At 44.7% G+C, this 12,801-nt stretch overlaps 1 protein-coding gene across 4 annotated transcripts in view; it reads right to left on the bottom strand.

The window, feature by feature from the left end:
- Brd1 (bromodomain containing 1) overlaps positions 1-12,801 on the bottom strand; it is a 48,480-nt gene that overhangs the window by 23,435 nt on the left and 12,244 nt on the right. For all 4 annotated transcript variants that reach the window (XR_007589578.1, XM_050128780.1, XM_050128788.1 and 1 more), the window contains exons 3-6: positions 7,932-8,088; positions 2,798-2,929; positions 2,271-2,399; positions 1,493-1,805 (exon numbers count right to left, since the gene is read on the bottom strand). Coding sequence is in view for 3 of the 4 variants with exons in the window: in XM_050128780.1 (XP_049984737.1) it covers positions 1,493-1,805; positions 2,271-2,399; positions 2,798-2,929; positions 7,932-8,088 (731 nt within the window). In the remaining variant the exon portion in view is untranslated. The remainder of the gene's footprint in view (positions 1-1,492; positions 1,806-2,270; positions 2,400-2,797; positions 2,930-7,931; positions 8,089-12,801) is intronic.

Here is a 12,801-nt window from a genome sequence, read left to right as displayed (position 1 = left end):
GGATGTATGTAAAGGACTAAGGGTCACTCTATAATCCTGGGGGCTATCAGACTCAGCTCCAACAGAGACTGTTGGAGGAACATCTCAGCATGAGATGGTTCTGATCTAGCATACTGGACCTAGCTAGGCTGCAGAGATCTGTTACGTGTGTGTGTGTGTGTGTGTGTGTGTGTGTGTGTGTGTGTGTGTGTCTATTTTTCCAAGACAAAGCCTCATGTAACCCAGGCTAGCCTTAATTCACTAGGCAGATGAGATGATCTTGAAATTCTAATCCTTGTACCACCATTCCCAGTTTTGTGCATGCTAGAAATGCACTACTAACCACAGACTCCAGCATTGTATTTATTTTCTAATTATACTTTTTGGACCAGTTTTGTTTTTTAGACCGGCAACTCACGCTAGCCTGGAAATCACTACAGTCCAGACTGGCCTTGAGCTTGTGGCAAACCTCCTACTTTAGCTTCATATGTGTACCACTACACACTATCTGGAATTCTATCTATCCTGCATGTCCCATGGGCGCCTAAGTACTGACAGACAGTCTCTCCAGACCAGACACAAAGGAGGCCAGAAGTCAGGAGACCTTCGAAGGCCCAGTGGAAAAGCAAAAGCAGAATCAGGACACAGTAACCAGCTGAATATAAAGAAGGAAAAGTACAGGAAAAACATAAAGTCAGTAAAATCCCATCATTTTCCTGGACAGGGAATAAAAGAAGAAAAAGGAGGTCAAAACAGGAACACAGGACTTCAGGCTTTGGTAACAATTTTACATACAGGAAAAAATCATGTTCCAGGGTGGACCACCATTCCATATGGACATTCACCTACTGAATAAACAATTAAGGGGCAAAAAGTTTACAAGAACTGATGAAGACCAGATGTGGTAATATATATCTTTAACCCCAAAGTCAGTCTGATACACATATTGAGTTCCTAGCCAGCTAAGGCTACCTAGTAAGACCTTGTCTCAAAAACACCCACCCTGCTTGATGAGCAACACAACAGCATGTGCCTGGTGGAGCCCAAAGTACAAGCTCACCCTGGAGTCCTGGAGGGTTAGGTCAAGCACTGAAGACAGGCCCTCTTTGAACACCCGCAGCATCCAAGAAAAAGGGTCACAGGCAAAGCCAATGTTAGCTCCTGATTCTATTCCTTTCAGCTGAAATACAACTACCAATAGCACCTTCTCACTATGAGACCTCCTCAGACCTTCTCACTATGAGACCTCCTCAAAAGCAAGGTCAGGCCTTCGGGTATGAATCCTCAACTATCTTGTCTTCACAGATAGATCATCTAGATCTGGACTCAACTAGACATCTGTTTCTTTGCAGTGGGTATGTGAAATGTGGCAAGGCCCAAGCACACACACGGAGACAGGAAATGAAAGAGCACTCTCAGTAGCATTTATGCTGGCTGCATAGTGGAATCTTAACTCTATAGTATGAGGGAAAAAGCACCTGCCATCTTCCTGGATGCAGTGCTGGATTCTTACCTTCTTCCCAGGAGAAAGGCCGCCGAGGGGCTGCAACAGGTCGCTCAGGCAGATGCATTCCCGAGGCCTCTTCCAGGCCAATGCTGTCCACCTCACGCCGGGCCTGCCTCAAAACAACACCTCCCTGATCTCGCAGCCTCACTGCAGCTCTATAAAACACGGTGTCCTTGGCATTGTACTTCATGCAGTTATCTACAATGAGATTAAAATCCTCCTCAAACGCATGGAGGTTTTTATACCCTTGAGCTTCTAGCCTTTTCCTCATTGTGGCAAAGTCCATGGGGTGTTTAATGTGATCCAAATAATCTGGTACCTAATTTTAGAAAGGAAAATAAACACTTACAAACCAAAGGAAAATCAAAACATAGTGCATGCCATCTATACCAATCACACCTTATATACACAGCTGCCCCTCACCCCAGACTGTTACATAGCAATACTATGCCAATCCAAACTAAGCCCAATTTTTACAGGAACATTCCCAATCTAGTTCTTTTAGCTACAAGTACATCAAGTGGAGTATCAGCAGAACTAACATCACCAATAGCTAAAGTTCTGAGTAGAGCTTTTCACCTAGGCACTTTTAATGCTTTACAATGAAACATATCTTTTACAATTAAAATATTATCCATTAAATATTAAACAATGCATTCATTAAATAATAATGCAAGTCAAGAATTCAAGCAACTTCTTTCCCGGTTACATGTTTACTAATTAAACAGCAGTACAGATCTTGAGTCACACTTGAGACAGAACAGTGAGCCACCGCAATACGTACCTCCTTTAGACTCACGGGCTGGGCAAAGATTTTTGCAGGGTCCTTCTCCTGAAGCTGTTCCAGGACTGAGCGTAGCAGCACAGTCAGTGGCGTCAATCGGAGCTCCATAGCCATCTGCTCCACCTTCACCTGGCAACAAGAGCACACAGTCTCAAAACGATTGTGGATACACCTCTCTTGGAGACCATGGCACCTCACATATTGCATAGTCACAGAAGCAACACCCCAACCATCATCACAGAGCAGCCTACATGCAGGCCACCATCCTACCCCAAAGCGACTGTCTCTGTGCAAGGACATGTGCTTCTTCCAAGGCAGAGGTTTCCTTTAAGGCCCTTGCAAATTTAGGGGTGGCCACCCAAAAATGGTACCACAAAGATACCGTGGGACCAACTATAGGATAGGGATGTGCTGTGGGGCAGGGGCAGCAGTACAAAGTCAGCAGATACACAAGGGTCACTCTAGAGCATCTCCAGCAACATTCCACGACAGCAGCCCTGGAGGCTGGCAGACCCCAAGGGCCTTACCTGCTCACGTTTGAGTTTCTCCCGCTTGCGCAGCAGCTCTATTAGCAGGCGTGCACGTTCTAGATCATGTCGCAGCCGCTGCCAGTACTTTAGCTTCTCTTTGGCAGCTTTCATCTCTTCGTCATTTTCTCTCTAAAAAGATTAAATAAAACTTCCCATCAGTCAAGCCTAGAGATTCTTCCTACCAGGGATCTAAAAAGCTCACACAGGTTAAGACTAAAAGGGTTACCTGAGGCCTATTCTCTTTCAAGAGTCCCTGTGAATGTGCTGTAACTAAGGTACAAAGGGGTCCAATATGGTCCATGGCACCAGGGATTCTTGGCTTGATCTCTGGTGAAGGGAGTATTGGAGGGAGCACAAGAAAGGAGGTATACAATACAAGGCTGAACTATCCTGCCTGGCAACGGAATATTACACAGGCTCAGTTCTGGGCTCAGCAGGTAAGGTGTAGGGATCACTTCTAACCCCTTAGAGACAAGGATGGGCACTGCAGTCACCAGTCACACCTGTCTTCTCAGGTGACAGAGCAGGATACCACACAGAACATGTCCTGACCTTGTCCTAACTTAGCAACCAGCACAGCCCCTCTCTACCCAAGTCATCAAAACCCAAATGTAGCACTGAAAAGCCAGGAGACACAGTGGTAGGAAAGCAGTCTGATACACAGAGGTCAATGCTGGAGCTGCTCAGACTTCTAAGTAGGGTAAGAAGCCAAAACAGCCCACAATAGTCCAGGGGCCTAGTAGAGCCCTCAAGGCCAGAGTGTCCAAAAGGTACCCTTACAGGAACAAGAGCCACTTCCACAGAGAAAGCACATATCCCTTAATAGCAATCAAGGAACCCCAAGCAAGACCAGAGCCCTATTTATAAAGATATTCTAGCCACTTTCCAGGAAAGTCAACATGCCACATACTCTCAGTATCCCATGTTTCTTGTTCAACCAAGATCCCCCAGAGCTCTGTTCCCCAATCCAGATCTCACTTTCAAGCTACCCATACTCCTCTTTCTGCCACCCCAGAGTGAGCCTGTCCAAGACCCCTGGTCCTCATGCAACACTACAGTGGTCATTATCCAAAACTAATACTCTACTCTCTGTTCTATGTATATGAGACCTCCTCCCTGACCCCAGGATAGGAGGTGGAGAAAGCCTACTCCAGAAGTCTGTCCTTCTGCACTGCTGCTGGACAGCAACCCAGAAGAAGTACTCACATCTGCTAGCCAGAAACAAAGTGATGCCATACAGCTAGAGGTACAGGCCACAGACATGAGACCCTTCTCTCTCTAAATGGCTTTGCTTTTCATGGCCCATCCACAGACGGCACCACAGCAGAGACTCTGTAACCCAGGCTACCAGCACACTGGTCAAGGATGTAGGGTATCTAGACAGTGTTACCACCCAAACCGTATGGACAGCCACTCATCATGGTATGAAAACAATGGCACAGGATGTTTGGAGCATGATCTGTCTCCACCCACATACTTCAGTGCCCACAGCAGTAAGAACTGCAGGGTATACCTGGTATTACTGAAAATTTTTAATCATTTAGTTGGGGTTGATGACAGCATCATCCATGTACACACAGTCAGTAAATACATGGAAAGGAGAATCAAAAACCAAATGCCACCAGGCGTGACAGTGCATACCCTTAATTTCAACCCTCAGAAGGCAGAAGCAGGCACAAGCAGAGTGTTGTGAGTTCAAGGCCAGCCTATTCTACACAGTAAGTTCCTAGTCAACCCTGCCCCAAAACAAACAAAAAAAGAAAACAAATATCCTAACAACATCCAGGCAACTTCTTGCCTACTAGTTGGAAACAGACTTTAAGTAACCAAAAGGACATTTGGCCTGGCAACCCCTGTGAAGCAAAGGAAATCTCCAGATTACTGATAGACCTATGCTTGTGTATTTAAGGACATTCAAAATGCAGTGGTTTTTTTTTTCATGGATTGGTTTTAATCTTAAAAGGTACACGTACTCCAGCATACTACAGGGTCATGAAAAATTGAGCCTGTATACATATCACTCATCTAAAAAAACCCAGCTTGCTTGATGCTGCTCTGCGGAAGTCTATTTTTCTACAAAGAAGCCAATGACAGGAGGTTAGAAGTAGAGTGGTTTCTGAAAAGGGGAAGACCAGAAGTGGTCACCCACTGCCAAGAAGAAACACATGCACTCCAGTGTGTCCATTCCCAATACACGCCAAGATCCAGGTACCAGGATGAGGGAAGATGACCAGACCCAACCCTATAACAAGGACCAGTTCAGCAGTCAGGCCAACACCCACCATACTGGGGGAACAGGTCAGCTCATATGTGAAGCACGGGCAGCTAGGCTTAGCCAAGTCAGACTTGTCAGAGTCCCAGACCTACAGGATGTTATGAGCAGGATGGTGGAAGTAGAGGCCCCAAGGAGTTAATGGGGCAGGCAAAGAGGAAACAAAACAAAAGAGCCAGAAACTGTTTGGCCACCCTAAAGAGTCATCCTAAACTACCTCCTACCATAGCACCACTTCAGCAGATGGCACAAGATCAGAGCCTGTCTTTTCTACCAGACCAATGTGTCTTTTCTGCACACACCTAGGGAAGCCTCTCTAATGGCAACACTCGTAGTCTCAGGTATAGCACTATGAACTCAGTTATATCTCTCAGAGTGGCTCATTCTATTCTACTGTCCCTCAACCCCATCGCCCAAAATGTCAGTCATGGTAGCAAAGAGGTCTAACAGTCTTCTCCCAAAGTCTGGCTGAGCACAGACAACCAAAACCAACAGAAAATCAAATTCTAACATCACTTATTTCTAGTTAAAAAGTTATCAAGGGCTAAGATGGAGCATGTGCTTTGCTCCAATGGCAAGGTTCAGGCCATTTAAAAAAAAAAAAAAAAAGAGCTGGGCGGTGGTGGCGCACGCCTTTAATCCCAGCACTCGGGGAGGCAGAAGCAGGCGGATCTCTGTGAGTTCGAGACCAGCCTGGTCTACAAGAGCTAGTTCCAGGACAGGCTCCAAAACCACAGAGAAACCCTGTCTCGAAAAACAAAAAAACAAAGAGAGAGAGAGAGAGAGAGAGAGAGAGAGAGAGAGAGAGAGAGAGAGAGAGAGAGAGAGAGAGAGAGAGAGCGCGCGCGAAAGCGCGACATCAAGCCTTAATCACTATGACAATGTGGGTGTGGTTTACAGCCTTTGGCATCATGTCCCGTCTGATCCAACACTGCACAGCAGGTCCTTCTGCCATGGGTAATGCCTTCTACTTCCCTTTTTGGTGATTCTAGAATGCCCTAGCCCAGGAACACCACGTGACTTGTATTCACAAATTGCTCCCCCTCTCTGATGGCCTCAATGTCCTCTACAAAAAGGGATAGCTGTCAGCAAATACTCTTCTTCACAGACCTGCCTCTAAAAAGATGAGTCTAAATGAGTACAGCACTGGACAGCTTTTCTGGAGTACATGGGATGACCCTCTGGAAGGCTGTCTTTGCCACCTTGCCTTATCGCATTCCTTCTCTTTCTTCCTATAACCCTTTCTTCCTCCATCTCTCTATACAAGTCACCCACAGGCCTTCTGGCATTCCATGTTTGTTGTTATAAGCTCCCACGTATACAACAAAGAAGAACCCAACAGCTGGTATGTCCCACTTCTGTATTGATGGCATTTCATTCTTATTGACAATCTACCAAAAACACTCCTCTGTGGTTCATGCTTAGCTCATTTAGAGAGTATTCTCTAGCTCAAGACAAGACATGAGGTCTGGATCTCCATGTCTCTCCACATCTTATTTCCAACACTGTTACCATCGCATAAGCAAAGACCAAAAGCAGTGCCCAGTTTTGATAAACACTCCCCCACTTCATGACTAATATCCCTAAGACCTTCTTCCCTTCTGGTACCCAGGACAAGCAGACATGCTGGGAACTGACAGTGGAGCTGTGCTCTGAGAGAACAGCAGCATCTCAACAACAAGTGAGGTAAAGAACATGGTTGATTCACTCAACAACCAAAACAGTCTCAATGTGCAAGGCACTTCAAAACTTGGTGATCCCATGATAGTCCTCAGATGGGACAGCTTCATAAAACCCGGTAGTCTCCAAGGAGGCAAGTGTCCCCAATGAATAGGTACAGTTGGTCTACAGAATCTAACAGAGAACACCTGACACTTGGGAGGCCCTGGATTGCCCCTTCCACTCAGATCAGACCTACAGTCCAGCAAGTCTTAGATCCCAGAAGAGTGACACTTGGCCACTTGCAGACATGGGCATCTAATTCACACAGCAGGACTCCAGTACCACAGCTCATCTGACAGCCCTAAGCTCATTCCACAGCTGTGCCTGTGACAGCCTTGGGGACTCAACAGGATTCTACAAACTTAACTTCCATTAAAGCTGGCTGATTATTTTACAGATATAAAGATTAGCCCCTTCCATGAGTAGCAGTAGAGGCCACCAGACATGTATATTTGGGCAATGTAGAGAGGAACTGTATGTGTGACATCCACAGAAGATAATTCTTTCCTCTTTAAGATAACCTCTAATATAACGGACAAGTTTGTTTAAATTTGTTCTTTTAAAAAGTCACTTCCTTGGGAGCTGGAGAGATGGCTCAGTAGTTAAAAGCACTGGCTGCTCTTCCAGAGGACCCAGGTTCAATTCCCACCACCCACATGGAAGCTCACAACTGTCTATAACTCCAGGACCCACCACTCTCACACAGACACACACGTAAACAAAATACCAATACACATAAAAATAAAACTAAAAGAAATTTAAAAGTCACCTCCTCAACTCCTCTCCTCCTCCTTGCTATGGTCAATGCTAAGCCAATGATATACTCAAGGCCCAGCACATAGATCCCCACCCATCAGGTCCAGGCTGTCATCAGGCCTCCCTCTCCAGCTTCTCTGGCAAGTCCCTTCTCTCCTTGGAACTGGCAGTCTTAGACATAGAGCAGACACCCATCAGCGAATGCAAGAGTAGGGAAGGAAGCACAACTCAACACTGAGCTCACGCCATACTCTGCAGCTTAGCAGCTCTAAGCCCAGCGGTCAGGGGTCAGCACCACATCCAACCTGAAGGGACAGTGTTTGATCAGTGTGTCAGGAGGCAAGTGACACTGAAAGGTGGATGAGGGTAATGTGCACGTACCTGCTGCGTGTTTCTCTGGGACTGCAGGCTGGACTGGAGCCGCCGCAGCAGGGGAGCACCATTCCTAGACAGCCTTTTGAGTAACCAGTAGCTGTGGGCTCGCTCCACAAACTGCTTCTTCCGCTGAATGGCCACCTGATTCGCAATCCTATTTAATCTAAAACATGGAAAAACTCAGAGTTTAGCTTTGAAAAGCATATTTTAAGTGTGTTTGCATTTAGAAAACTAGACAGGAAGTTACTTTAGTAACACTGCAGGTCTCTCCCTGAGTCTTGACACATAGTATCTATGGCCCTGTACTATGAAAACAGTTCATAACCTTCAGCTATCTGGAGATTTCATCCACCAAAAGAGTCATCAGGTCAAATGTCCAAAAAGAAACACAGCTGACCAAACTTTCAACATGTTGATCCTCTGTGTGGTGTCCTATCTACACACAGACAGAGCAGTGTTGACCACTGTCAGCTAAGACGCTCATGGCTGGACTCTGAGTTCACAGCTTGCTCTCACAGGTGGCACTACCGGCCCTGGTCCCAGTCCTACCTGAAGCAGAGCAGCCCATCAGCTCAGGCTGGAAACACAGTCTGTTCCCAATAAATGACAACCATCTTCTGAGACACCTCATCCTTCGGGGACTAGAAATACAAAGCTGTATAAACCTCCGCAGCAGGGAACTAAACTATCAAGCCTTTGAAGGCCGGCCAGAGAGCTTCTCTGTTCCTTTTCACCATTACTTTCGAAGAGCTCAGTATGCCTCACAAGAGCACTGGAAAACAATCTCCATCAAACTCACGATTTCAATAGTACAAAATTACAAAAGGCCACAAGGTGTTCCTTCATTGTGCATTACACAAGAAAATTTTAGAACTGACATTAAAAGCTTCTAAGTTCACTTTAAAAATAAAAAAAAAAGAATCAAATTAAGTTTTACAGAACAATCAAGGACCACTACTACCAGGTAGAAACCCAGATCTGGAAAGCTGGCTTCCTCTTGAGAATGCTGCAAATCCAGAGGCTGCAGTCTCCTGCCAGAGCTCTGCTAGCTCTACTACCCCCTACAGCTCTGCATGTTCAGTAGGGGTGGGTCTGGCACCAAGACCATACATAAAGCCTATCTCCAATGACAAACCCACCAAAAGACACTCAGACGAAGAGAGAAAAGCACAACAGAAGGCAAGTTACAAACACCTGAAGATGTACCAAAGTCCACAAGAAACTATGTCCATGGGTCAGGCAGGCCTGGTCACTTCGTAAGCTGCTTTTCTGGGTAGTTTTTGTTTTCACCACTTGGACCAGTGCATAACATCTGTATAATATACTATATAAATTCCAGCAACATGTAAAGGACAGAGGGCTTTAACATGGAATTAATGTTTAATATTACACTTAGGGTTATACATGAGGCAGTACATATACAATATTTTTTTTTGTGGGGGGAGGGCGGTTGTTTTTCAAGATGGTTTCTCTGTGTAGTCCTGGCTGTCCTGGAACGCACTCTGTAGACCAGGCTGGCTTTGAACTCAGAGATCCACCAGCCTCTACCTCCAAGTGCTGGGATTAAAGGTGTGTGCACCACCACCATCCAGCTCAGGGACAAGAAATTTTTTTTAACAATTAAAAACCCCCAAAAAATGCTGGTTAGCAATTTGTTTTAATAAGACTCCAATCTCATTTAAAAAAAAAAAATCCAGCCAGGCATTGGTGGTGCACACCTTTAATCCTAGCACTAGCACTTGGGAGATACAGGTGAGAGGATCTCTGTGAATTTGAGGTCAGCCTGGTCTACCGAGTGAGTGCCAGGACAGGCTCCAAAGCTACACAGAGAAACCCTGTCTCAAGAAGAAATAAAATTTAAAAAATAAAAATAAAAATCCACCCTTTCTCCAGTGCAAAAATTTGGAAAAATGTGAACCGTTTGCAGGTTGTAAACAAAACTGTTAAATACATAAAAATATACTGAAAATGTGCCCTACAGGTATGCATGCAAACACCTTCTGCAGAGCCTGCCTCACCTCTGGCGAGCAACCATGTGCCTTGGAGAAAAAGATGGGCAAAAGGCACAGTACTATAAGCCCACCAGAAGCAGACCAGTCAAAAGCAAGTATGTCTACTTCTTCATCCCACACTTACTAAGCTCCGAGGCCAACTAACTACTAATTCAGAGAAAGCACAAGGGAGAAGAACAGGCCATCAAACAAGTCAGACATGAGACCCACAGCACACAGGAACCTGGAAGGAGACGTGACCAAATGGACCCCTAGAAGGAAAGAGGTGCTACTCCACTATAATTTGTCCCAGATCTCTGGTGTGATACTGGTACCCAAAAGGGAGACCTAAGGCTAACCACCCCCTGTGCTTTGGCTTCCTATCTTACCATGTCATTTCTACTTCCCACACATGCTCCTGCCATGATGCCATTGCTCTGATGTGATTCAGTCCAATCTTGCACTTTCAGCTCCCCAAACTGTGATCGCAAAAACTTTTCTTAACAGAGTACCCAACCTTGTCTATTTAGTTTTTATAACTAAAACAGATACAGGTACTCCATCAAAGGCACAAGTAAAGCAGGATTTCTAGTGGAAAGCTCCTGAGGCGAGCCCTACAAGTCAGAGAGCACTCAGTCCCTGAAGATGGAAAGGGGCTGTGCAGGGGCTGCAATACGCAGTCTCACATGACACAGAGTAGTTACAAGAGCATTTACTTACTAACCACACATCTGATCTGTGAACTTTTTGAAATTGTAGTCTTATTTAAAAACTTTAAATGTTGGCAAGAATACACTCAAAGAGTTCCTCAAGCCTTCCTGAATATAGCTAATAAACAAAAATGATGCAAGAGAAAAATCTCAGTAGACCCATTTTTGCTGAAAAGTTTGAAGAAAATGTTTGCAAAATGAAGATGGCAAGTGACTCACATACCCTAACCTTTGGAGGAGTAGGTTTTGCCCACTTTTAGCTAGAAAAATCCTGGCCCTAAAGTGGAAGTCAGCTGATGACAACGAGCTTGAGACTTCGAAGGAGGCTGTTTTTATATAGTCTACTCATAGCTGTGACCAGCATTTCTAGCACCTTAGTCAATAAAAGCAAAAACCAGGAAGAAAGCAGGGCATGTAGACACACCTGTCATCTAGCACTCAAGACTCTGAGGCAGAAGGATGGAGAGCTTGCGGTCAGCCCAGGCTACACACAAAGACTATCTCAAAAAGTAAAAATGCAAACAGCAAGAGAATTAAATTAATCTCATTCTAACACTAATAGTCATCCCTGGAAATAACTAGTCCTTTAAAGCTACATTGACACCAGGCATGGTGGCACACCCTTTTCGTCCCAGTACTCAGGAGGCAGAAGCAGACAGATTTCTGAGTTCAAGGCCAGCATGGTCTACAGTGAGTTGCAGAACAGCTGGGATACATAGTGAGACTGGTTTTTGTTTAGTTTGCTTTTTTAAAGTCCTACATAAACAGCAGAGCAGGTTGTATAGCATCAATCAGTCCCCTCTGGCCAGCTCAACAGGCAGGCTGCAACTGTGTCTGGATAAAGAGCAGAAAGGTCAGAAAGCCCACCCAAACAGACATTTTCAGACATTGTTCACAAAGATAATATTAAGATTTACAATGTATCAGGGGTTTAGAAGACTTAGAGGTTAAGACTGCTGGCTACTCTTCCACAGTTCAATTCCCTGAGTTCAATTCCCAGCAACCACATGGTAGCTCACAACCATCCCTAATAAGATCTGGTGCCTTCTCCTGGTCTGGCCTGCAGACATACATGCAGACAGAACACTATATTCATAACAAATAAATAAATCTTTTTTTTAATTGTAAAAAAAGAGAGAGATTTACAATATATCAATATAAAACAAAAATTCCTGAATCTTCGCAAAGTCACAAAATACTTATACTACTTTTGCCTTTGTTTTTCAGGGGTATTGTTGTTTTGAGATAGGGCCTCCCTGGCCCCTCTCATATTAGTCAAGTGTGGTGGTACACACCTTTAATTCCAGGACAGCCAGAGCTATGTAGAGACCTTGTCTCAAAAAAAAAAAAAAAAAAAAAAAAAAAAAAAAAAAAAAAAAAAAAAAAAAAAAAAAAAAAAAAAAAAAAAAAAAAAAAGAATCAAATTAAGTTTTACAGAACAATCAAGGACCACTACTACCAGGTAGAAACCCAGATCTGGAAAGCTGGCTTCCTCTTGAGAATGCTGCAAATCCAGAGGCTGCAGTCTCCTGCCAGAGCTCTGCTAGCTCTACTACCCCCTACAGCTCTGCATGTTCAGTAGGGGTGGGTCTGGCACCAAGACCATACATAAAGCCTATCTCCAATGACAAACCCACCAAAAGACACTCAGACGAAGAGAGAAAAGCACAACAGAAGGCAAGTAACAAACACCTGAAGATGTACCAAAGTCCACAAGAAACTATGTCCATGGGTCAGGCAGGCCTGGTCACTTCGTAAGCTGCTTTTCTGGGTAGTTTTTGTTTTCACCACTTGGACCAGAGCATAACATCTGTATAATATACTATATAAATTCCAGCAACATGTAAAGGACAGAGGGCTTTAACATGGAATTAATGTTTAATATTACACTTAGGGTTATACATGAGGCAGTACATATACAATATTTTTTTTTGTGGGGGGAGGGCGGTTGTTTTTCAAGATGGTTTCTCTGTGTAGTCCTGGCTGTCCTGGAACGCACTCTGTAGACCAGGCTGGCTTTGAACTCAGAGATCCACCAGCCTCTACCTCCAAGTGCTGGGATTAAAGGTGTGTGCACCACCACCACCCAGCCCAGGGACAAGAAATTTTTTTTAACAATTAAAAACCCCCAAAAAATGCTGGTTAGCAATTTGTTTTAATAAGACTCCAATCTCA

The sequence above is a fragment of the Alexandromys fortis genome, unplaced genomic scaffold (assembly GCF_014885135.2).
Source record: "Alexandromys fortis isolate MF-2015 unplaced genomic scaffold, M_Fortis_MF-2015_v1.1 scaffold_28, whole genome shotgun sequence".
In the NCBI taxonomy this organism is placed as follows: domain Eukaryota; kingdom Metazoa; phylum Chordata; class Mammalia; order Rodentia; family Cricetidae; genus Alexandromys; species Alexandromys fortis.
Note: the sequence above shows the minus strand (reverse complement) of the source record. Positions and strands in the feature narration are given on the sequence as shown.